This window comes from Equus asinus, chromosome 29 (genome assembly GCF_041296235.1).
Source record: "Equus asinus isolate D_3611 breed Donkey chromosome 29, EquAss-T2T_v2, whole genome shotgun sequence".
NCBI lineage: Eukaryota > Metazoa > Chordata > Mammalia > Perissodactyla > Equidae > Equus > Equus asinus.
This window is the reverse complement of record NC_091818.1, coordinates 34,042,074-34,067,007: the sequence shown is the minus strand read 5'-3', so window position 1 is coordinate 34,067,007 and position 24,934 is coordinate 34,042,074. Positions and strand designations below refer to the sequence as shown.

The window sequence follows — 24,934 nt, the reverse complement described above, 5'->3', positions numbered from 1 at the left end:
GTGTCTGCCTAGAAGAATGCCTGCCACCTGGTGGGCCAATAATCAAATAAAATCCATTGCCTTTTATTTTGCTGTCACAGTAACTGAGGACGCACCTAATCTAGAGGCAGCTTCTGAGTTGAGAATTATACTGTTATCCAATACTGTTGACTCATTTTGAACCTTTAGACACTTATCTCTTGCCATATACGCTCTTTTTAACGGTGCTCCCATGTACCACAGAGATTACCAATCGTAGCGTCAAATAGCAGTTGGTTTCTTTTTATTTTATGGATGTTTATCATTAACAATCTGACCTTTTTTAAGCGTCTTGAGTGATGTTCTGGAAAGACAGAATTGGTACGTGACACAATGCTATCCCAGTTGGAAGATTGGTGCAGAATTCCTTCAAATCTTTGACTTGTAAAGCCTTATATTCTAATTTAGAGCATCTCTTTGACCCAGGACATTTCACAACAGTCCATTTAGTTAAACAAGGCAAGTGCTTCACTCTGCATGGAAAACACGTTGAAGATGAACAGGAAATTTTATTTCTTTTTTGTTAACTTCCTAATATTTACAGTAGTGTCATTAACTGTTTTCTTTAGGGAGAGCCAAAAAAGGATACTTTCTGCAATGTAATGAGATGTTCTATAGTGTAACAAGGAAGGGATTCATGTATAATACTCATTTACAATTCCATACGTAAGTATACAGATAATTTTTAAATATGAGCACTAATAAAGACTGTTCTGTGGATGGTAGTGTTCAATGCATTTTCTGTTTTGTATAGTGATTTCAGGCCTTTAATTTTCTTGAAAAAAGCAGCCATTTAGTAGAATTCTTAGCATTATTTTGTGCTGTGCGCCAGTACTTTTTTGTGCATGATTTTTGTCATCTCCATTAAAAATCGGCATTGCCAAAATTGTGCAGCTCATGTGTAAACTCATTCAAATAAATGTTTATTTTTTTATTGAACTTGTATAATCAGGTGCCCCTTTTCATATTATTTAGAAGTATTAGGAGTGTAGTGGTCAAAATACAATTTATTGGGGAAAAGTAGATTTTAAGTTTTAAAAACTCTTAAGACTTTCGTGGGACCTATACTTTCTTGGATTAAGTTTTGTAGTTCTACAACAAATACTCAATCCAAAAGGATTTTATCAGTGTTACTTAAGAACACAGTCTTCTTTATATTTAATCTAGTAAATGATCAGATGGATTCCTGTCATGAAGCATAAGGGCACTGAGCCAAGTGTCTGCATCAGAGAGAAAGCACCCCATCACTGCAAGTTTCTGGATGCTTCCTGCTCACAAGGCACCACCCCTGTGAACCCATCAGCTGCTTTTCAAAGGAAGCCACCACTCTTTAAATGAAGCCTGAAAGTGGCTTTACCATGGAGCTCCCCTCCTTCAGGAGCCAAAGGGCAGCCTTTTCACGTGGGTAACTGGAACTCAAGCCATGAGCACCGTGGGCGGCGCCTGAGAGGCGGCCACAGAACTGAAATTCACTGGACATTTTCTAGGGATTTACACTGATGTTGGTCCTCAAAACCAGTGGTCTGCAAAACAAAATGTATTGGAAACCTCTGAGTAAGATGAACATACTGTTGAAATTTTGTTTTTAAAAAAACACTGGTGACGCCTGAATCTGAACTACTTTCAATGTCGATCATGTCTGGAATTGCTGATGTTTTCCTTGGTGGCAGGTCTACTGAGACAAGTGAATGAAATGGATTATGCACAGGGAATCATCTTTGTGAGGAGTCATATTCAGAACGAGAAAATGTTGAGTCCTTAGAGGATCATGTAATTCATGTGATTTGAGGAGGAGGAACTGGTCTTTACGGCGGTGTTTCTCAGAGAGCAGTCCAGACCACCCGCCTTAGACTCTCATGGGGATGCTTGTCAAAGGCAAATTCTGGGGCCCCAGTGAATACAGCCTGAAGAGGCTGGGCCCTCATGGGGTCAGTAATGCCTTCAAGCAACTGGAGCTATTTGCTAAGGGATTTCAAAACTTAGCTTGATATTGACACAGGTTGTGTTGAAAGAGTCCTCGTGTCAATGCAGGTACTGAAATATTGTGTAAGCAATATGCAATTGGCTTTTTGTCTGAGGATTCTAAATAAACTTCAGTCTTCAAGGCCAAAAACAGGCTTGTGGAAAGGCACCAACCAGGAAGACCATATGCTCTCCCTGCCCTACCTACAACCCCCGCAGATGCTCTCCCTCACCTACCTAAAACCCCATGTAAAAACCCCTACCTTCTTCCTTCCAGGTGGTGGATCTGACTTCTAAATCCCATCTCTTCATCTGGCTGCCTTTCGATAGTAAACCTCTTTCCTTGCCACAAGCCTGATGTTCCAGGTCTTGGCCCTACTGTGTGGCAGATAAACGAACCTGCATTTGTGTTTGGTAACACTTCCATAGCACTTTATGTATATTCCATCTTGGTATTAATCATGTTAACATATATTTTTAGATGTATATAATAAATGAATATGTACTTCAAAGGTCTGTTGTTTTGTGATGGAATAGAATACATATATGCTGTAGAAAAATTGAAAATATAGAAAGAATTTAAAGAAAACAAAACTTCACTCATGCTCATGCTCTCCAGGAGAAAACCATTGTTAAAATTCCATGTGTTCTTCTTTATTCATATATAATTCGAATATGTACATACCAATTTGACAAAATTGGTGTTTTCTATACCTTATAGTACAACAGAAGCATTTTATCCTCAATAAACATTCTCTAAAAACATGATTCCTGGGATGTAGAGTCACAGATTATTTTACTGTATTTTTCTCCCTAGCTTTATTGAGGTATAATTGCCAAACAAAATTCTCTAATTTAAAGTGTCCAACAGGATGATCTGCTCTGCCTCTAATTGTGAAACACTGACCACAATTAAGTTAATTAACAATCATCTCACATCGTGATGTCTCTGTGTGTATGATGAGAACACTTAAGATCTACTCTCAGTAAATTTCAAGTGCATATTATTATCAACTGCAGTCACCACGCTGTACATTAGATCCCCAGAAATTATTCATCTTGCAAGTGAGAGTTTGTAACGTTGACCAACATGTACATTTCTCGCACTGCCCAGTTCCTGGCAGCCAGCATTCTACTTTCCACAGTTAGAAATAAGTTAACATTCTTTATTATATTTTTCAACCATTTGATAGTAATCATGAGCCTTTATAAAGAAGAGATGCCAAAACTTATCTTAAAAACCTTTGCCATTTAGGTAGGTTAGAAAAAAAAAGACTCCATATTGTTGGTGAGGTTGAAGATATTTTTATATATAGAGTGGCATCGGCGTTTCTGTGATTGCCTGTTGATTTCTGTATTAGAGTAGGTTAAGTGGTAATAGTGTAAAGAGGAAACCCTGAAATCGTCATGGCTCAACAAAATAAAAGGTTACCTTCAACATGTCACAGTTAATGTGAGTTGGACAACTCTCCTTCACCCAGAGACGGTTCAAATACTATAATTTTCAAAAATGGACCAAGTCAGGGCGATGCTCTAAACACAAAATTTAACCAACTCTGCTCTAAGAACTAAGCCAAATATAGGACTTGATCATTGATAATTGTCAACATAACATTTCATAGGTCTCCTTAAGCTTCTGTGTGCATATGTTTCTTTTCACTTAATATCTCCTGGACAAAATTCAGGGGTCTACGCATCCAAATGGATGCTGTGTAGTGCTGCCACCTCAAATTTGTGACCCTTAAGGACACTCGTGACAGGGAAGCGACAGTAATGGTGATGTTTCTCAATTCAAGTATTTGAGGATTAGATGTTTCTCTAAAATATTGTTGCAATCTGCTGGGTTATTCTTGCACCACAGAAGAGCAGATTATGTTCTTAAAATACGTTGAGTAGAAAATACATTGGCTTTTCTGCAATCAGATCACTGATAGAGTGAATTTTCTATTTCCTTTCATGAAGTTTTGCTGGGCTTCATCCTATGCCATCCTTCCGAGCGTAATCCCTTCAAGGGCAGCAGGACAAGGAAGAACGTTCAAAACCCCCTGAAAACATCAGCTGTGTATTCAGGGTTGGGATCAAATATTTAAGACTGTGAAATAGAGGATACTATACAGAGCACAGGTCCAAGACCTGTTTCCCCGGTGTTCCCTGACTAAACAAAGCCCTTGGCATTGACAGCAAGCTTGGATTCCAGCAGCCCTTGATCATATCTGGACCCTATGAGCACTGTGTCACCGACTGTCTTACATGATGCAGTCTGACCATTTCACCCACTCCCTTTCCTATTCAAGATACAGCACATAACCAGAGGGAAAACGATATCCCCATGCTCTACTTTTGAGAATAGGGCTTTGAACCTGTTGGTTTTCCTTGTAGACTCCGGCATGTTTATTCACTGCATGGTTCATACATGGATTCTTAATGATAAAAGGTACAAATTACTGCTGAAACTAAATTGTGTTGTCTATAAAACCGCTACCCAATCTAGAACAGAAGATTGAAATGGGTGTGGGATTGAGGTGAGGCTCAAGGAGATACATACATACATCTCAAGGAGATGAGTATATATATATACTCATACACACACATGCACATGCATACATATGACAGTTAAGTATCTGAGGCGTTGATATCTATGCTTGTTTTATTCTGAAAATAAAGAGGATAGTCCAGCTGATCTGCTCTCCTTTTACAGGATAATAGTGTAAAACTTCGAATTCAGGTATAAGTCTTTCAAAGGCAAGGCTAAACTGACACTGAAAAGCACTGGCTCATACATCTGAAGTCAGAACAATTTAAGACTGTCTGGACTTTTCTCGTTAGTTTTCATCTTCAGCTTGCATTTGACCTTGTGAGGCTGAATCTTGATGTCCGGGACCTTGACTTCCTGGGAAAGACAGATCAATCATGTACTCGGGAGGGACAGAAAGACCCAGTCATATTAAACAATAGTTGATTATGCTGAATATGCACAGCTGCAGTTAGCAAAGCTTATCTCAGAGTTTTTACTCCAGAGCAGAGTTTTCCACTTCTACATGCTCGGTTTGAGAAGAGCAGAATTTCCAGGGAGACTGATAGGTCCCGTTCTTTCTTTACTCTTGGGAAATTTAGCGTTCCCAAAGGAACTCCTCTTCCCCCAGCAGTGTCTCTGGCTCTCCCTCTCTCCCTCTCCTCTGGCCACACTCATTTCCTGTGGAGAAATTCCTCCTGCAGAGTGTTAAGCCCTTGCCAGGTACTTACCGTCCTTCTCTCCAACTAGACTGTGAACTCTTTGCTAACACGAATGGTTGCTTGCACCCCTTTCTAGTTTTCCCTGGACATTTGAGTCAGCCCCGCATGAAACAGGTACTCAAGAAGTATCTAAACATTTGTCGGTTGGTTGATCTTCACTCTAGATAATTTACCCCAGACCTCTTGACATTTCTCCATCCAAACAATTCCAGTAGTGACCACTTTATCATTCCATCTCCTTCCAGATTCATCCATAGATACCTTTTAGTCTGGTTCCTACTGAAAGATTAAAATCTCTTTCATCACACACTGTCTCAGTTCTTCAGACTTCTTGTAATTATGGCTGACGTTGGAAATGGAACTGTAGGAAATAAGCCTGCATCTCTTTGCCTGGAAATGATTTACAGAAAGTTTGTCTTATAACTACAGCACACAACTTCATCATATTCGTGCCCCTAGAAATATCATTATCCTGTCAATTATTTTCATAAGAGAAAACCATGATCTTTATGGAACAGATTCTGAAATTGTAATTCAAATCTAAAGGAATGGAAATGAGTGGAGTACATGTTTGTGTGTGTGTGATTTTTTTTCTAATTTCCTTCCTCTTAACCCTTCACCAAATACCAGAGATCAGCTCTTCTCAACAGGATGGGAGTGGGGCTAGTGATATGTCAAAGTCACCTGAGAAGATTTTTCATTGCTTGAAGCTCACTCAGAACATCCAGGCTGGGTGCAGATCCTGGGCAGGGACCGACACACCACTCATCAAGCCATGTTGTGGTGGCATCCCACATACAAACTAGAGGAAGACTGGCACAGATGTTAGGTCAGGGACAATCTTACTAAAGCAAAAAGAGGAAGATTGGCAACAGATGTTAGCTCAAGGCCAGTCTTCCTCACGAAAAAAAAGAAAAAGAAAGAAGAAAAACCAAGACAAGCTCGAGATCCTTAACTGTATCATATGTGCCAAGACTCTTTTTTTCCCAACAAGGTCACATTTCCCCGCCGAAGCCCGCGGTCCGGGCGGCACTCCCCAGAGCCCAGAGCCCTGGGCGGGCGCGGCCGCTGCTGGGCCCTCCCGAAGCCTGGAGGCAGAGAAGCCGGCCGATTTAAGCGGGACCAAGGCCATGCCCGCACAGCTCCTCGCCGTGGTCATGGACCAGCCCCGCGTTGCCGCCCGCCTGCGCGTCCTGCTGGGCCAGCTCGGCCGCTGCTCGGCCGGGGCCGTCGTATCCTTTGGGCTGCGCGGGGCTCGGGCTGGAAGGCTCCCCGTCTCGGTGTCCGCGCCTGGCAGGGTTTTTGGTGACCCTGCCGGGGAGGTGGCCCCAGGGCGCATCGCGCAGCCGCCACGCCAGTTCGTGGTCCCGAAGGCCCCAGGGGGACCTGGCGGCGGTGGCTGAAGCGGCGTCCATCCAGCGTCCGTCCCTCTCTGGCCTTTGTCCCCTGCTTTATGAGAGGAGGGTGGGCAGTCCTTCCCAGGGGCGTCCGTCCTCAGCTGCTTGTCATTTTCTGCGTTTGTCGGCGCGTGACCTCTGCAGCAGCCAGCAGACCTAGATACGTGTAGAAATGTGGAAGCCCAGCGCAGGCACGCCGCAGCGCAGAGCGGGCCCCGGGAGCCTAGGCTGGCGGGCGGGCGGCCACAGGGCCCTCTCGGGGGACACCCGGGCCGGCTGTGCAGGGGGAGCCGCTCTCCGCCCGCCCTCCAGTCTTCCTCCTCCAGGGAGCTCGGGTGCGGCGGTCCTGGGCGCCTGCGGACCACAGGCGCGTTCCAGCGTGTCCTGCAGACGGACTTGGAGCCCTGTGTCCGCCTGCGGAGTTGCCCTGCAGAAGTGAATCCCAGGGGGATGCGTGTGCTGCCCGGGACGCATGCGGGGAGATGTCACTGAATGGCACGGAAACCAAACTGCCTTGTAGAACTGTTTTTGCCTGCTCAGGAGAAGTGTCTTCTTCGGGACAGACTTGGGAAGCTCCGTAGGAAACTTTGGCTTAGATTTTTCCATAAGCGACTTCTATTCTGCTTTATTTAGGATCCTGAAATGTCTCCTAAAAGTTCCAGTTATATCTCATTCCAGTATATTGCTGGTTCCACAACTGAGCAGGTATCAGAAACCAAAAGTGAAAACAGATTGCTGGCCTCTCCCCCAGGTAAGTTGATTCCACAGGTCTGAGATGATTCCACAGGTCTCCTAAAATGATGATACAGCTGTTCCTTTTACTGTCACCAATGCTCTCCCGGCTGATTCCAAGCAGCGATGTATCAGAACCCTTGTAAGTTTAAATCTGTCCGTAGACCGATAAAGGGAACCCAGGTGATCATGAAACCTCATTTCCAGGTGAGGACTCAGAAGCTGAGGCTAGGGGAGTTCACAACTCTGGGCCAAGGTCATTTATCGAAATCAGTGGTTGTCAGAGTGTGGTCCCCCGACCAGCACCATGAAGATCACCTGGGAACTTAGAAATGCAGATTCTCAGGCTCATCTCAGACCTGTGGAATCAACTTACCTGGGGGAGAGGCCAGCAATCTGTTTTCACTTTTGGTTTCTGATACCTGCTCAGTTGTGGAACCAGCAATATACTGGAATGAGATATAACTGGAACTAGAAATTAAGGTTTCCCTGTCCAGGCTGTTAGTACCTTTAAATTTGATATCTGATCCTGCTGGTTCTTATTATAATATTTGTGAGGTCAGAGCTTAGTTCTTTTTACATGTGTGTTTCCTAGAACAGCACCATCCAGTACAACGTTCTGTGATGGTGGAAATCTGTCCCAGCACTGTCCCATACCGTAGCTACTAGCCACACGTGCCTATGGAGCCCCTGAAATGTGACGAGTGCCGCTGAGGGACTGAAGCTTTCATTAAACACATTTCAATCTAAATGCACGTGGCTAGTGGCTCTGGTATGGGACAGTTCTGCCTAGATTTTCAGTGAATGTGTGTGGTTTAATCTTAAATAGACTACTAGAAATTTTGTGACAGTTTCTCCCCATCCCTAACTGTTTTGAAGAAACATGGACTCTGGAATCAAGAATAATTTTTGAAGTACAAAACGTAATGCAGTTTTTAAATGCAGGGAAGCATAAAGGAGAAAACCAATGTGACCCGTATTCCACCACTCACAGTCATTATTGGTAAACTTTTTGGTGTGTCGCTTTTCTATGCATTTACATAATTAGATAATTAGAAGAATACTGTATGTACACTTTTGCATCCATTTTTTCATGTTTACTAGCATTATGTAGTCAATATTTACTACTTTACATAGTAAACACTGTAAAGATTTATTAACTTTATATAGTAAACATTCCCACAGCATTAAAAGTATTCTCCAAAAGCAAGAACATCAATAATGAAAAACATCATGCTGGAGTGGTAGAAAGGACAAAGGCACTTTGAACCAAAAGCCCAACGTCCAGAATGTCCTGGTGACCACATTGTGCTGAGAATAGGTGAAGAAGGTCGTTAACCTCTCCGCTGTGGGGAAAACAGACAGTAGCTAGTAATTCTGCCTCCTGGCCTGCCTCCCTCCTTGACTATTATATTGTCCCCATTATATAAAGACATCGTTTACAAAATAATGTATTGATGAGAAGGGACCTTCTGAAGGTAATTCTTCAAGCTAAAGAAACAATGAAAAAAATGAGAAGAAAAAAAGAAACAACGAGATGCTAAACCAATAATCTGTGACTACTGGATCGAAAAGAAAATTAGAGTTTCTAGTTCTGTAACATACTCAACTGTGTGGATTATACTTTTCTTGGAGTCACTGTTTATTTTATGGACTTTTTTTCTTGACCGGCCGAACTGTTTCCAATATGTTGACGGGACTCCCACTAAATTAAGTACCTCTTGTGAATAGCACATGTATCTTCTTACTTCTAGAATAGCCCTCCAATGATTTGTTCAGCAGTTTAGTGGAAGGCGTAGTCACATGAAAGAGAATAGATGGAAGCTATGAAGAAAAGCGTGCGGGTCAAGTCATGGCTCAGCCATTTTCTGCTGGGTGACCTTGGACCAGTTCCTGAGCCGCCAGGCCTAGGCTTCGTGCTCTGTTCAGCAGGAAGGATAACAAAGCTCTTGGCCCCCAGCTACCTCCTCAGGCTACTGTGAGAATGAAATGGAGTGCTGCCAGCAGCAGTGCATCAGTGTCAGAGGTTATGTGTGTCAGCAGTTTGCTTGATGTCCGTTTAGGACCTGCCTTCCCTTGTGAGAGCCAATCCAGGGCAGACTGTTGCTTCTAGGAAAGATTGACTCCTCAATTTTACTTTATCTGCCTTAATTCACCTCCTAGATAGCTCACCCCACTTCAGGGGCTGTTCCTCCTGCCGGTTTCCATCCTCAACAATTCCAGTAAGTAGATTGAATTTTAGTTTTGAACCATACAATGTATCTAAAGGTTTTTCTAGTGGTAACTAGGATATAAAATACAATGTATCATGTTGCCTGATGAGAATTCATTATACATTCCTCCATTTCCAGGACTTTTTCTAATTAGAACAGTCGTGGAAAATTTTGAAGACCCTGACTTTAATTTTCTACATATATTTTAAAATTCAGAATGGAGGACAAATGTCAAAAAGTGCATAATGTGATTTTTTTTTAATTCGTGTGTGGTATATCTCATTACAATTAACCTGTAGTTTGGTCATATTGATACATTAGGTAGCATCTTGGTTTATCTCAAATTGTCTTTAAAGGAAAGACCATGATCCCCATGGTATGTTCTCATGAGTCACAATTCCAATCCAGAAGAATGGACTGAATGATTTGAGGTTGTGTGTACGCTATACTCTTATTTGGATTTTGTTACTTTGGTTTTTCTGAGAATGCATGAACTAGACAAGTAAGAATATTGAATTTTTTCCCACCTGAAAAATCATATGTATTCCTTACAGAAAAAATTAAAAAATCAGAGAAATAGAAAGAATTTCATTACATTGGGGCGATCTCTGTTAAAAAATATTTTTTGTTGTATTTCTTTGCAGTCTGGGTTTTTTTTTTTTTTTTTTACAAATAATGTCTTGGTTTCACGTAATTGTAATCATATTTTACTATAATAAGCGTTGTTCATGCTGAAACATTATCTTCATTTTTAATTCCTGACTTATATCCCATTGAGTGTATATAATAGAATTAGTTAATTATTCTTCCATTAATGCAAGTTTTTTTGGTGACAATAATTAATACTTTGGACTTGAAGCTTTTAAATTTTTCACAGAATATGTCCTGAGGGTAAAGCCTTAGAAATAGAAATGCTGGGTGTAGAAGTCTGAGGGTTTCTCAGTTTTATGATTCATATTGTTAGGTTGTGATTTCTTGATTGGACTCATTTAAGAATATCTTTTCTCCTCTAGGTATACTCGGGATAACAGTGTTCTAACCCTGGAACAGAGACAATTTTATGAAGACAATGGCTTTCTTGTAATTAAAAAGCTGGTCTCTGATGCTGATATTGAATGCTTTAGGTACAGTAACGCTATTTGCTATTTTACAGAAATATGTGCTTTACGTATGAAATGGGAACGAGAGAAAGATTAGCCTGTGCAGGTTCAGATATTTTCCAGTGATTTGGGTCATTAGGAAGTGGTTAGGAACATAGGCTGGAGCCAGACTGAGTGGCTTTAATCTGAGCCCCACCACTGAACGTTGTGTGTCCTGGGCAGTTTCCTGAGCCTGTGCCTGCCTCTGTTTGCTCATCTGTAAAATGGGATAATGTAGCACTTCTGTCCTAGAGTTGTCATGAGGACTAAATAAGGTAAAATAGAGAGAGAATGCTTGAACAGGGCCTGGCACGTGTGAGTGCTGTGGAAGTGTTGCCTATGATTTTCAGAAGTAAGCAAATCATGACTATTCCCCACTTGTCTGCTAAGCCAAGGAATATCTGAATTCTGGTGGGGGACTGCAGCCTCACAGTTGGGACACCGGGACTTCTGAGTTGGCCATTTTCTCCTCCTTCTCATCACAGCTCTTCTACCTGGGGCTGGAGGCCAACTGGGGGCAGAGAAACCACCCGCAAATCTTCCCGTCTTTCCACAGAACAAGGCCAGGCAGGTGCTTGGAGTCAGCGGTATTGACATCATTGCCCATTTAATTTTCTAGGAATGAGTTTGAAAGAATCTGCAGAAAGGAGGTGGAACCAATGAGATTAGTGGTAATGAGAGATGTGACCATTGCAAAATCAGAATATGTTCCAAGTGAAAAGATGATTACGAAGGTCCAAGATTTCCAAGAAGATGAGGAGCTCTTCAGATACTGCACTCTCCCTGAGGTTCAAGACTTTCCTGCGTTTTCTTTCTTTCTGAGTCTATAGCCCATCTGCATCCTGACTCTGAAATTGGCTGTTTTTCCTTTATCTCACACCTTTCAACTGTGGCCCTGGAGTAGTGGTTCTCAATCGGAGGTGGACATTAGGCGATGCCTGAGGATATGTTTGGTTGTCCCACAGGAGGGATGGTGTGCTAGTGGCTTCTAATGCTAGAGGCCAGGGATGCTGCTAATGGGGCCCAGGGATCCGGTAAAGCACAGAACAGCCCGCTCCCTGAATAACGACTTACCCAGCCCCCAATGCTGGTGGTGCCCGGGTTGAGAAACCCTGCTGCAGAGTGTGCTAGTTATCTTTGGTTAAGAAGGGCAGGAATTCTGCGTTACTGAGACAACCTTTCTTACACTCCATACAGTGTATCCACAGCGGTGAAACTGCTGAGCCTATTCATGGTAAATTCAATCATGTTTTCTTTTTTCTCTTTGTCTTGTGAATCTGGTCTGGTTATGTCTCACCACAGTTGCCCATATCACTGCTTGTTTCACATCGTCTTCCCACTAGAATATAAGCTCCATGGTGGAGGGACCTGCTTATACGGCTCACCGTTGTGTCCCCATTTCCCATCACTCTGCCTGGTTCCCAGATGTCAGTCAAGAGGTGTTGAGTGAGTGGCTGCACTGATCATGAAGTGTCCTCTGAGCCACTGCTCAGCTTTCCTCTGGGCTACTCATGACAGCTGCAGAGGTGTTGGGTCCTTTCATGGTCCCTTCTTAGGAAGAGTCACCTGAAGGAGGAGGAAGCTGCCTTCTCACAGGACAACCGTCCACAGCTTTGGTTGAAAGAAAGGCATTCCTGTCCTTCCCAGTTGATATCTCTTAGGCACTTGTACCTTTCCTGTAGAAAAAGTGGTTAAGTTTCCGACTGGCTCCAAAAAGCCTGTTTATTCAAAGTATAGTAGATTTCCAATTGCTCACTTTTTCAGGCTTTGTCTGCAACGTTGTATAATACCGATTGCTCTTTAAATATTGCCGTCTGGATTCCTGTGTAGATAGTTGGACTTTGTGTGACTTGCTTGTGCATCTGATTTCCCATGAGCTTTTTTCCCCCCTTTTCCCTTAGGTTCTGAAATATGTGGAGTGCTTCACTGGACCCAATATTATGGCCATGCATACAATGCTGATAAACAAACCTCCAGATTCTGGTAAAGGGCTCTCGTGAAGGAGAATTAAAAACTTCTTAATTAGGGTACATAAGGTGGATGTTCCAACCATAGCCATGTGTGTAACTGCTAAACTTTGCCTAAATGAATCTGTGGACTTTTATTGATGTCCTAAAATAGCTTCCATCCTATCAACATTGATGTGTCATAGTGAGTGATTTCAGATCTCCACTGTGGGGTTATTGCTGCATTTTCAGATGACTGGCTCCTCAAAAAGGCAGTTTCAGAAACACCTCTCTTCATGTGCCAGAGGCTCCTCTTCTCGAGCATCTCTGAGCTTTGTTAATGATCTCACCCATGAGAGTGTGGATTCTGCCTTCCTGATTGGAAGACATTATTAGGACTAACAAAGTTAAATCTATTCTTGTAAATCACATCTTACAGTTGTTTTTAAAAGTTTTGTGCTTGCTAACATGGAGCTTCTAAGACCTCACTCCCAGAGAGGCTGATTCAGAAGGTAGAACCCAGGAATGTGCATTTAATGAGCCATTCCCCGAGAGTTTAATGCGGGTGGCTCCTGGGACATGCTGAGAAATTCAGCTCCAGCCACAGGAAATCAGCCATTAGAGATCCTTCCTCTTTTCCTACCTTTTCTTCCTCCAGATGCTGGGAAAGGTTTCTGTGACAGGCCTGCAGCTTAACATCACCAAGTCCCTCCCTCCCTGGATGTCTTGTCTGGAGAGAGTGGGTGGCTGGGGACCCAAGTTCAGAGAGCAAAAGTGATCATGGTGTCTCTGATTGCACACAGGGATTGTACACCAAATGCCTCTAGTTCAGGGGAAATCCTCTGAGAGGCCTTTTATTTAGTTAGTTAATTTTTTGTGCCTCAGCCACTTGGAAAGCTATCAAGGGACCTCAGATTTGGCCATTTTCTTCAATATAATTCATCAAAGTCTTTTTGAACACTAGACTGTCTGCCCTAACCAGAGTTATAAAGGAATACATGACACTAGAGCTACCAACATATGTACGACTTGCTAGAAAATAGTGTGTGTCAGTACTTGGCTATAAGAAACCCAGAAACAAGTATAGAATCTGGATCAACATGTTGATCTGATATTCCAATTCAGTGCTTATCTTGTGAGTCTCATTTTCTAAATGTTTCAAATTTTTGGCTTTGGCCGGGATAGGTCATTGTTCCAGTTTTCATGCAGAGGAGAAGAATTCTGAGACTTGAGCATGTTTTAACAGCAGATTCTGTTTCAGGCAAGAAGACATCCCGTCATACCTTGCACCAGGACCTGCACTATTTCCCCTTCAGGCCCAGCAATAACATTGTTTGTGCTTGGACGGCCATGGAGCACGTCGACCGGAACAATGGCTGTCTGGCCGTACTCCCAGGCACACACAAAAGCTCCTTGAAGCCACACCATTATCCCCAGTGGGAGGCAGGTCTTCCTAGGTTCTGGGTCTTGATCAGAATCTTATATTGTTTCAATTTCACATCAGTATAGATCAAGAGCTTTACTAATGGCGTTTCCTTCCTTAGCAAAATATTGCTCTAGGAGTTCCAATTAGGATCAGGGAAAACTCAACGATGTCACGTAAAATCATCAACATTTCTGTTCTTTCAACAAGTGTTTGAAAGCCAACCAAAGTGGGGAACTTTGGTAGGTGCTGTGTAGGACCTGAGATTATTAGAACTAATTGCAGAGGTAAGACTTAAATATGGCCACCCCAGGTGCATGTGACAAGTGCCAAGTAAGTTTTACACACTGACTGATGGCCCTCAGAGTAAAGAAGAGGGAGAGCTCCTCTCCTTCCAGCTGGAGGGACCAGTGGAGGCTCTGAGGAAGGTTGAATGGGATTTCATTGCATGGCTGTTCCATGGTTTTTGGACTCAGCTGTTGATGCCAGAGGACTATCAAAGGTTTTTCAGACCATGAATGATGAGATCAAATAGGTCCTTCAAGACGGAAATCTTGGGGTCTGGGCAGGATGTATTGGGGGTGTAGGAGTCCAGAGGTAGAGAAACCAGAGAGACTATTAGCATTTTAGTTGTAAGACAATAAGGTCTTAAAACCCCATAATGATGGTTAAAATGGTAAAGCTCCCATTATTAAGGGAGGGAGAATGAATGTGGTTCTGTAGGATGTAAAGACTATGGCTATAGGAATTTCTGTCTCCTTTAGTTTGAATTCTTGACTGATGATTAGCGCTGAGTGAAAATATTTTAGTCTGTGTTCTGATATAAAATCTGAAATTGTGAGATTCATCAGTTGAGTTGAGATATAGGAAAGGTTCAGTGCAAACAACAGAAGTGGGCTCTGGCCGACTTAAGCCAAATGGGGTGTTTTGGAGGGCTTCAGGGATGTGGAAAGTCCAAGGAAAGGCTGGCTAGCTCTGGTGGGCAGGAAATCGGAAGTCATCAGTTGGCAGGAACAGTCAGGGAGGGGTGCCTGGTGGGGCACTTGAACCCTGACTATGTCTAGTCTCTTTGATCCTCTGCTCATATTCTAAAGGGCTCCAGTGGGAGGTCACATTGGTTTAGCTTGGGTCACCTATCCATGCTTGACAGGAGAGAAGCACACTGGCTCAAAGTCCCAATAGAATGCAGCAGGAAAGGAGCCATTTCTCATAGGAATTTGAGATAGTCTTAGGAAGAGGAATGGGACACTGCCCTCCCAAAACAGCAACAGCCTCCCCTCCATCAAGGCTTGTAAACTTTAAGTCACTTCTCCCTTTAGTTTCTTTATTATTAAAAACATAACCATACCTAAAACAGTAACTAATGTTGGAAATAGTTATAACCAAACACAATGTTTTAATGTACTATTCTTCTTTCTTTACTCTGGACATGACGTGAGTGATATTTGAGCTCAGAAAAATCGAACATTTTATTTCCTCTAGTTTGGGAGAATAGTTGGCTTCTCAGAGATACTCCTCAGTAATACAAGAATGATTTATGTCAAGTTCCAGGTGGGGAGAATATCGTGTTGGGAAAGAATAATTATAGATTCAGCTAAAAGAGTGGTCCCCTGAGTTAACGGTAAAATGCAAAGCTGGTCTAGATCTTCATTTATAATTCAGTAATGAAGGGTAGGTGAAAATTCCAAATTTTTTATTTGGTCCAAGATATCCATGATCTTAATATCAACAGGTGACTTTCTAAAAGCAGACATCTGAGAAGCTTTTGTATATTTAATTCTTTTTAAGACTCCAATTTATTTATCTCTGTCTTGAAAGAACTTCGAGAAACTTTGGTTTTCCTGATGAGTCATTGATAAAATTTTTAATTATTATACTCCCTCAAATACAGAGTTTGCTTCTCTTATATGTTCTAGGAGGGGGTTAATGCAATATTCCATGGCATCGAGGACTATGATGAAAACAACGACCGAGTGCACCTCGTGATGGAGAAAGGAGACACCGTTTTCTTTCACCCTTTGCTCATCCATGGATCTGGTCGGAACAAAACTCAAGGATTCCAGAAGGTGTGCATGAACAGCACTGCACTTTCCAAAGATGAATGGGTTAGAAACAAAAATGTCAAGATATACAAACATTTAAAAGATTTGTGGCTTTTAAGTAAACTGGCCTTTAGTCTGGTTTATTTACCAGGGAATACATTTGTCTACCTCATGCTTTTTAAACTCCTTTCAATAAGAATCTGGGTGACCTCAGGATTCCAACCCTATTGATACTGAATCACAGACATTCATAGAATTGCTTCAGACCAAGAGCTTACTTCATAGCTGAAAGCCCCTGAGTTTGGAGGCAAAAACAATGGCTCACCGACTAAAATAATAAAGCTTAGAATATTTATAGCTCATACTAACCTTATGAGAGGAAAGTTTATAAGATCATTGCTGCTGGAAAGGTATTTTTTATCTGAAACAAAGGTTTTGAACTGGCTGTCCAGGAATCAGATTCAGCAGGCAGCCATGTTTTTCATCCCTTAGCCTCAGAGAGTTTGAAACTTCTTGATTCCATTGCTTCCATTAAAAATGAACAAAATTTATCATAAGGCCAGATTTTTTATTCCTTTGAAATTCAGTAGACTTGACAGTACTATGGGCTCACATTTCTCATGGTAACATAGCTCTCGATACTAAATATTGGAGGCTCCTTTGGGGCTGAGCGAGGATTTCCAGTTTGTCACACCAACCCTTGTTGTCTCCCTGAGACCAAGGCTTAGTTGTCAGTTTTCATCTTCCATTCATTCATATTTCCACCTGGCTCAACAGGACCGGGATGAGGTGAAGCAAGAAGGCACTCTCCTCAGGGTCTCAGTTTAAGCAGGGCACCAAAAAAACCCGTCAGCATCCAAGTTATATGATATTTTAAAAAATAAAAATTAATGCCACAAAATGCATGATAAGCACTATGCCAAAGTTTTAAAGACAAGATCAGCCTCTTCGCTAGCACGACCCTCAGACCCATGCTGTGTGGGTGGATACATAGTGCAAGGAAACAGATAATGTGAAGTTTAATATACACGACTTTGCAATTTTTCAGTATATTTTCAACTACTTTATCTTTGCAAAAATATTAACCATTAAAAAACTACGTAAAAACATGTCCAGAGGAGCGCTCACTTTCCCTTTTGCCTCAGGTTCCCATACGGCTCGGCATGGCACTGGGCCGTACATGGGAAATGGAGTTTGGGACTCCACTGTCTAGAAAGTTGATGTTTTGGGCAAAGTACATAGTCCTTCTGACACGTGTGGTCACCTTAAGATAACTAACTTATGATGAGGAAAGTGAGTTTTAAGGATTGCCTTGCGGTTTAGATGTGTTTCTAACTTTTTCAAGAATGAGGAGAACCACCTAACTTCCCTCTTACCTTCAGAGGGAAACAAGACAGATATCATATGTGAATGCTACTGGACTGTAAATGTCTTTTCGGTTCGAGAGGGATGTGTGTGTGTTATTTTCCTTTGCAGGGTATTTTCATTTTTTGTTTTTCATAATCTGTGGCCGTTGAAATAACCGGTTACAAAGTCAATTGCGTAACTAACTTCTGTGACTAAGAAGATGGTGAAAAACCCTGGAAGACATTCCTTTTTAAGACTGGGTCATATCCACTCATTAGAAAAATCAAAGGCTAAAAGTTAAAGACCTCTTACTTACAAAATTATGTTACCTGCCTCGTAGATACTTTTTGAAAATAAATATCGCAACTAGTTAAAACCCTCTTGTAATATCTCAGTTAGCCTGTTTTAGCAAAAGAGAAGAGACTGAGTCACAAAAAGACTGATTTAGGACACAATGGAACACCTTCAATCTAGAAATCAAATGTGGGTGAAATAACTTTCTAAAACAAGACTCCTTGCTTGGATGCTAATGTTAATGGATTTTTTTCTAATATTAATTGGTTCACTTTGCACAGGCTATTTCCTGCCATTTTGCCAGTGCCAATTGCCACTACATTGATGTGAAGGGCACCAGTTAAGAAATCGTTGAGAAGGAATTTAGAAAGTTTGCAGATAAATTCTTTGTAGTTAAAGACGTCAAACTGAAGGTACGTTTATACGAAATGACAAGGTAAAGATCTCAGTTTTTTCTTTTCTTCAGATGTTTAATAATCCTCATACCTGATTTAATTTGAAACATAAAGTGCTTAGTTTAGAGCTCATTGCAGAAACGCTGCTGAGACCCATTAAGAATGACAGTGGAATCTCAGGTTGTTCTTGCCTCCGCAGTGTGGGGGACCCTGAGAACTGCGTGCTTCATCTTTATGTCTTTGTGTTGTCCTGTGGTATGCAGGCTATCCTGTTCCAAGATGGACAGGCAGGAAAAGAAATAGAAAACAGATTTAGAGCAGAGGAAGTGAAGGACACTAGGCTGCCTTCTGAATGCACACAGGGAAGTTAAAGGTTTGGGCTGTCAATCATAGACCTCCTTTATTTGTATGGAGTAGAGTATTTATGCATTTGGACATCCAATAAGACTCCCAGAGCACATGTCAAGCAAGTTTTCTTTGGAGTCATATTGCATCTGGCGTTTAATGGGAGGCATCGCCTGCAAGTAGCAGAGACTAAACATCACTGCTGCTTATCACTAGGGGGTATGAGACAGCAAGCCATATGCTTTCCTAATAAACACGCATCACTTGTAAATTATTTGTTTTCAACAATTAGACGTTTGATGCTGATGATCATCAATAGACAAAATATCAGTCAAGGCAAATAAATACACAAAGTTACTTTGTAGGCTGTACGTTTTAGTCTCTGAACCAAGACGCTGTTCCTATTTTTTAATTTGCGTTAGATAACCATGCCTGCCTGCATGTCCCATGGGGGTGACATGACCCCCAGATGCACTGAATAGAATGATGACTCTGGGCCTTCCAGTACTTGGAAGAGCATTGCACCCCAACAGAAGCTACATGCTGGCAGGAGTCATGTTCTGAAGCACCTTCCCAGCTCAAGAATCGTACTTCACCCTTTACCGCTTCTCCCCTTAGGATCCATAAATACATCCCGCACATGGAAAGGCTCTAATTTCACATTTGCAGATCCTAGAGAGTCTTGTCTTCCTCCTGTTGTCCAGTCCTTAAAAGACCTCGCATAGGGAATACATTTTGCCAACCAGGCTCCCGTCCAACACCCTGAGTTTGAAGGCAGAACAAATTGTGTCCATTCTGCTAGGGATTTATGAAGGTTTACTCAGTGAATTACCTCCTGTATTCATTTTAGTTACTCTCTAAGTTATAATTTATCAGCTTTAGTTTGAATAACAATACTAACTTCTGCTGTGTAGCTCTTTGTAAGGTACTAAAGCACTTTCATATCCCTTTTGATATTTCCTTCACCAAAACCCAATGGAGCAGTCATGGTAGCTCTGTGGTCTTAATGAGAAAATGAAGAGCCAAAGAGGTTGGCCTGAGCTACATGAGGGACAGAACTGGATTTCAGAGTCAGGCCAACTTCCAGAATCCGTCTCCCCACCACGCCTTGCTATTTACTCAAAAAAACAAAACAAAACAAAACAAAAGCAGAAACAAGAAATAAATATCTGAATTGTTTTAGTAAGAACAAGGAAATGAAAGAACAAACCAGTAACCCAGGCCTAATTTTCACAGTGAGACCTAGGCAGCAATGGACCAGTCAGGACGGGGCCGGCAAATAACACAAAGGAGAACAGAAAATTGGGTAGTAAACTGTTTATATTGTGAGCAAACCTCCACTCAGCCAGTTGGATACCTATGATTAACAAGAGGTGCCACATAAAACAGGCCTGACAGACTGGGGACTCACTGTCTTAGTTAATTTAACACTATTTTAGATGTTGGCAAGTAAATCAATTGGAGTCTCAGAGTGTAGTTACTTACTAACTGATATGACAATTTTTGGGAAATGTTTAGAATATTTAACCATGTGTAGACGCTATAAATCTAGTTTGTCTTATGGTGAATAGCCAGATTGAAGCGTCCATAAACTCATCCTGTTTGGTGTTTATTTCAGGATTATTGGAAATTGTGAGCACGTCTGGTGAAAGGAGAAATGGCCAACTTTTGAAATAGCTCTTCGCTATAACTCTTTTAAAGAAAACCAAAATAAACCGGGTGTGTAAGGAAATGTTTTCTTAATGAGATGACGTAATCTTTTCTGTCATTCTTCACAAAATTAGGATGCATGTATCAGGTACTCAGTTGCACGTGGGTAATTTTGCAGTGAAGTGGTGTTGCTTCGCGGATGTCAAAACAGTAAAAGTGCAATATTATTGTGTTAAGGAAAAGTAACTTAGGGTTGCAACTAATACAGATGATTGATGCATCATTTAAGTGTGTTAAATCAGTTTCATTCAATTAGCTCATTACCCAAGCATAAATGAAGGCTTTGAAACACAGGGTGTGTCGACTTTTCCTCAACAATATATGGTAACAGTTCCAATAGCCAATTCTAGTAATACATCTAATTCAAGTAATACAACTCTTGGGTCTTTACCAAGGAAGCCTTCCTATTGCATAATTGATATCGTCTAAGAAGAGTTTGGTATGTCGTGGGATGAAAAATCAACTTGTGTGTCAATATCGTGCTCTCAGGATTGCAAAAGCGTAGCTGGCCTGCTTGGATAAGAACAAGCTGAACAGCTGAAGGCCAATACCCGGAGCTCCAGCCTGGGCCTGACTGCGTGAACACAGACCGTCTCCGGGGACTGAGGCCTTCAGGGGAATTTCAGCACCACGGACAGCGCCTGCTCCAAGCTCACAGTAGGAAACATTCCCAGCAGCAGAGGTACCTGACCAACCAGTGGCAACAAGAGGCCCTTCCTGTTGACGGCATCTGTCTCTCACTAGTGCTAAGGACGCAGGGACACCCGTTCTCCACACCCTGAAGCCACTAGGCTGTCCTGTCAGTACAATGTCACAGAGGATGTGTTTCACTGACACCAAAGTCAGGTTCACAGGCTTTTGGTGAAGCCCACATTTGGTAAGGAAGACATTTTGTTTTTGAATCCCTCATATTATCGTCTTCTCTGAGGACTTCGCATGCTCCCAACATTCTTCATGAATGCTTTCTTAAAAAACTCGTGGTGAAATATCAATGACGTAAAATTGCCATCTGCTGCACTTTTGAGTGTACCATCCCCTGGCAGTTAGTCCCTTCACAATGTTGTGCAACCAACACCACTATCTATTTCTAAAACCCTTTCATCACCTCAGACAGAGACTCTCTTTCCATTAAGCTTGAAACAGACATACCCAGTTCAGGTGTTCTAGCAACTCTATTCCCACAAACAGGCCCCTTCAGAGGGTCTGAACTTGGGGCCTGATGTGTACGCACACATGCCTCTCATTGTGATGGATGAAAATGCCCTGGCTATCACTTCTTTGCAGATGATTTTCTGAGATGACCAAATGTCTGTGGGGCCTCCTAGCATCAAACCTACAATGGTTTCAACTTGCTTTGCCATTGCTCCCAAGGTAAGACTCTTGTCCAACAGAGCAATGAATAGAACCACAGGAAAGAGAAAAGATTCATGTTTGCTTACAGCTTACAAATAGAAATGCTGAGTCCACACTGTGCATTACCTTCTTGAATCTCAAACTGAGCGGCATCCCCCTGTCCTCCCTGAGTGACAGTGCTCCTCTCCCTGACTGGGGTGTTTGAGAGCTTGAACTCAGCAGTCCTGCTCCCTGTGTCCTCGGTGTGTCTCAGCAGTCATGGGAACGAAAGAACAACGCTAATACAGCTGTTTTGGTGAAACTATTCTCTGAGACAGACACTGAGCCCAGGTGCTTCTCAAGTCTCTGAAAGAGTTTAAAGTTCAAGTGTGGTTTCTTAATCACGTCAGCCACAGCCAGTGTTACAGCAAGGCCAGTTGTAAACATGACTAGAAAGCAGATGAAAATGAAATTTGTGTTATCTCCTTTGGCTTCATAGTACCTGTATTAGTCGGCTAGTGCTGCCATAATAAAGCACCACAAACTGGTGGCTTAAGATAATAAAAGTTTTCACTCACGTTTCTAGAGAGAACAGACTTTGGACATTTGGACCATGCACAGAAACTGGCCAAGCAACAGAGAGATGAGGTGTCCTTTGTGATTCACAACATTTCTGTCCTTGCAAGATGGCTGCTGTGAGCAAGGCCAGTGGAAACGTTTTGCCTCATGCATTTGACCTGCCTGGAGACATCAGTTACAAGGATCCTGGGCCCAAATCTGAGGATCAAACTAGTGAAGCTAAGGTTAAGTTCCATGAGAAGGAAGAAGTCAAGTAAATGAGCTTGACCCACTTTGTATGAGGTCAGTGCTGATAAGCTTGGCCTTCTTAACAAGGAATGTTCTCAGCCCCCTCCAGTGCTGTAGGCTTCCCATCTCCTGCCATCCTGTGTGGGATCGGATCATTTTAAGTGACTTAATTCCAGTGTTTCTGCATTTGTTAGTAGGATGGAAAGGAGGGAGAATATGGGAAAGATAAGTCATTGCTCCATTTCTTTTCAATATTAGCATTTGAAATAAGCATAGGTTACATTGAACAGTCTGCATTTTTTCCTTGAATAAAATGCCTAAAATTGCTATTTAAGAATGAAATCACCTATTACGTCTCCAAACTGCCAAATTTCTTTTGAATTCACTGTTTTTCTCTCTTCCCCTTACCTTGAACCTTCTGTTTCATCCTTTAAGTCCCCCTTTCTATTTTGTTTCAGCTTCTCTTGTTTCTGTTTTCCTTCTTCTGTAACTCAGTAATTTCCCTACCCTGGCAAAAGAGTTGAATCATCTGGGGATTGAAAAAGTATCCGTGCCTCGGCCCGATGCATAGGAAACCTGATTAAATCAGTCTGGGGTTGGCCTGGTCATCAGTAATGATAGTAGCTCCCCAGAAGATTCTGGGGTGTAGCCCGAGGGGATGACCCTGCCCTTGTGTCAGCCCTGGAAGAGGCCTTGCAGTTCTCCAGTGGAGCTCACCAACCATTCACGGAGGACCGTGCACCTCCCTTTATATTAAAAAAACAAAATCTATTTTCTGGAAATCAGCTCCAAGAGGCCAACCAATCTGTTGGTTCAGAGTCTGCCTAGAATGGTGCCTGCCACCTTGTGGGCCACTTAAGAAAATAAAATCCATTGCCTCTTTTCCTATTACGTTAACTGAAGATGCACTTGATCCTGAGGCAGCTTCTGAGGTGAGAATTATATTGTTATCCAATACTGTTGATTCATTTTGAACCTTTAGACACTCATCTCACGCCACATAGGTTCCTTTCTAAGGGTTCTTTCACATAGCACAGACATTAGCAATTATAGTGCCAAATAGCAGCTGGTGTCTTTTCATCTTATGGATGTTTACATTATCAGTGTGATCTTTGGTAAGTGTCTTAAGTTTTCGTAAGAGAAGACCATGATCTCTATGGAACAGGTTCTGAAATTGTAATTCAAATTTAAAGGAATGGAAACGAGTGGAGTGTGTGTACGTATGGCTCCGACTTTTCAGGGTGTTGTTTATTGAATACGTTTTAAAAAATGACCAGCCAAACAGTTTCTAATATTTCAGACTGGACTCCTATTAAACTAAAGACCTCTTTTGAAAAGCACACATTACATCCGGGGCTGAATATTTGAATTTTTGTTCCTTCACCAGCTTAGTGGAAGGAATAGCCATGTGGAATAAAATAGATGGAAATTATGCAGTTAAGAGTGTGGGATCAGTTTCTCATTGGTTGACCTTGACCCAGTTACTGAGCCCTTCAAGAGTAGGTTTCCTACTCTGTGAGGCAGGGATGATCCCCATGAGTCTTTGTATGCAGGATGTGCAGTAAAGAAGTCGGACCCGGCAGTGGTCTAGGGAGCACACGCCAGGCTGAGGGGCGTGTCTGCAAAGAGCCACAGACAGGGCGGGCCAAGATGCGCTTCACTGGAGGTCCACGCTCTTGGCCTGGCAAGGTCCAATAGTGGCCCCTCCAGCCACCTGGAGGCCAGGCGGCCCATAGACTTAAGTGGGGCCCAGGCCAGGTCGGCTCCTCTCCTTGCCACAGTCATGCAGGAGCCCCACTCTGTATCCCGCCTGGGCATCCTGCTGGACCACTTCGGCCAGTGCTCAGAAGGGATCCAGGTGTCCTTTGGGCTGCACGGAGCTCGGGCTGGAAGGGGCACAGCCGCCTCTGTCTCTGGAGAGGCAGCGGCCCTGGTGACCGTGGCTGGGGTGGTGGCCTCCAGGGCAAGTTGCACAGCTGCCATGTGAGCTCTCCTCCTTCCTCGGGCCCCCCTTGTCCCTGTGGTGGTTACATTTCCTCCGGGCACCCCAGGGAACAAGGAAGGAAGGTGCATTCCCACACTCCTGTGGCCCCCAAGACCCCAGGGGGACCTGGCTGCTTGGCGGTTGCCTGACTGTGCCAACCTCAGTGCCTGCAGGGACATTCCCCTGGCATTCCGGGTCCTCTTAGGGCCTCTGTTCCCTGCTTTATGAGAGGAGAGTGGGAAGTCTTTACCAAGAGGGTCTGCCCTCAGCTACCTTGTCAGTTTTGGTACTTGGGCTCACGTGACCTCCGGGGCAGCCAGGAGACCTAGAAATATCTAGAAATGTGGAAGCCCAATCTCAGGGACGTCGCGGTGCAGAGTGGGCCGCTGGAGCTGAGGCGGGCGGGCTGCAGGGTCCTCTGGGGGCAGGTAGGGGGGATGATACCCGGGCTGGCTGTGCAGAGGGAGCCAGTCTCCGCCCACCCTCCCGTCTTCCCATCTCCAGGGAGCTCTGGGTGCGGCGGCCCTGGGAGCCTGAGGACCACAGGGGTGTTTACACCGTGTCCTGGAAACGGACTTGGAGCCCTGTGTCCACCTCCCAATTAGTCCTTCAGA

General features: G+C 43.0%; 1 protein-coding gene across 1 annotated transcript; it reads left to right on the top strand.

Moving 5' to 3' along the window:
• The first annotated feature begins 7,469 nt into the window (after positions 1-7,469).
• Positions 7,470-24,323, top strand: LOC106840471 (phytanoyl-CoA dioxygenase, peroxisomal-like). The gene is given in 8 exon segments (XM_070501017.1): positions 7,470-7,550; positions 9,507-9,565; positions 10,570-10,680; positions 11,315-11,483; positions 15,981-16,130; positions 18,029-18,160; positions 22,216-22,361; positions 24,026-24,323. Coding segments are annotated over 8 exon segments (1,146 nt in total).
• Positions 24,324-24,934: the final 611 nt, after the last annotated feature.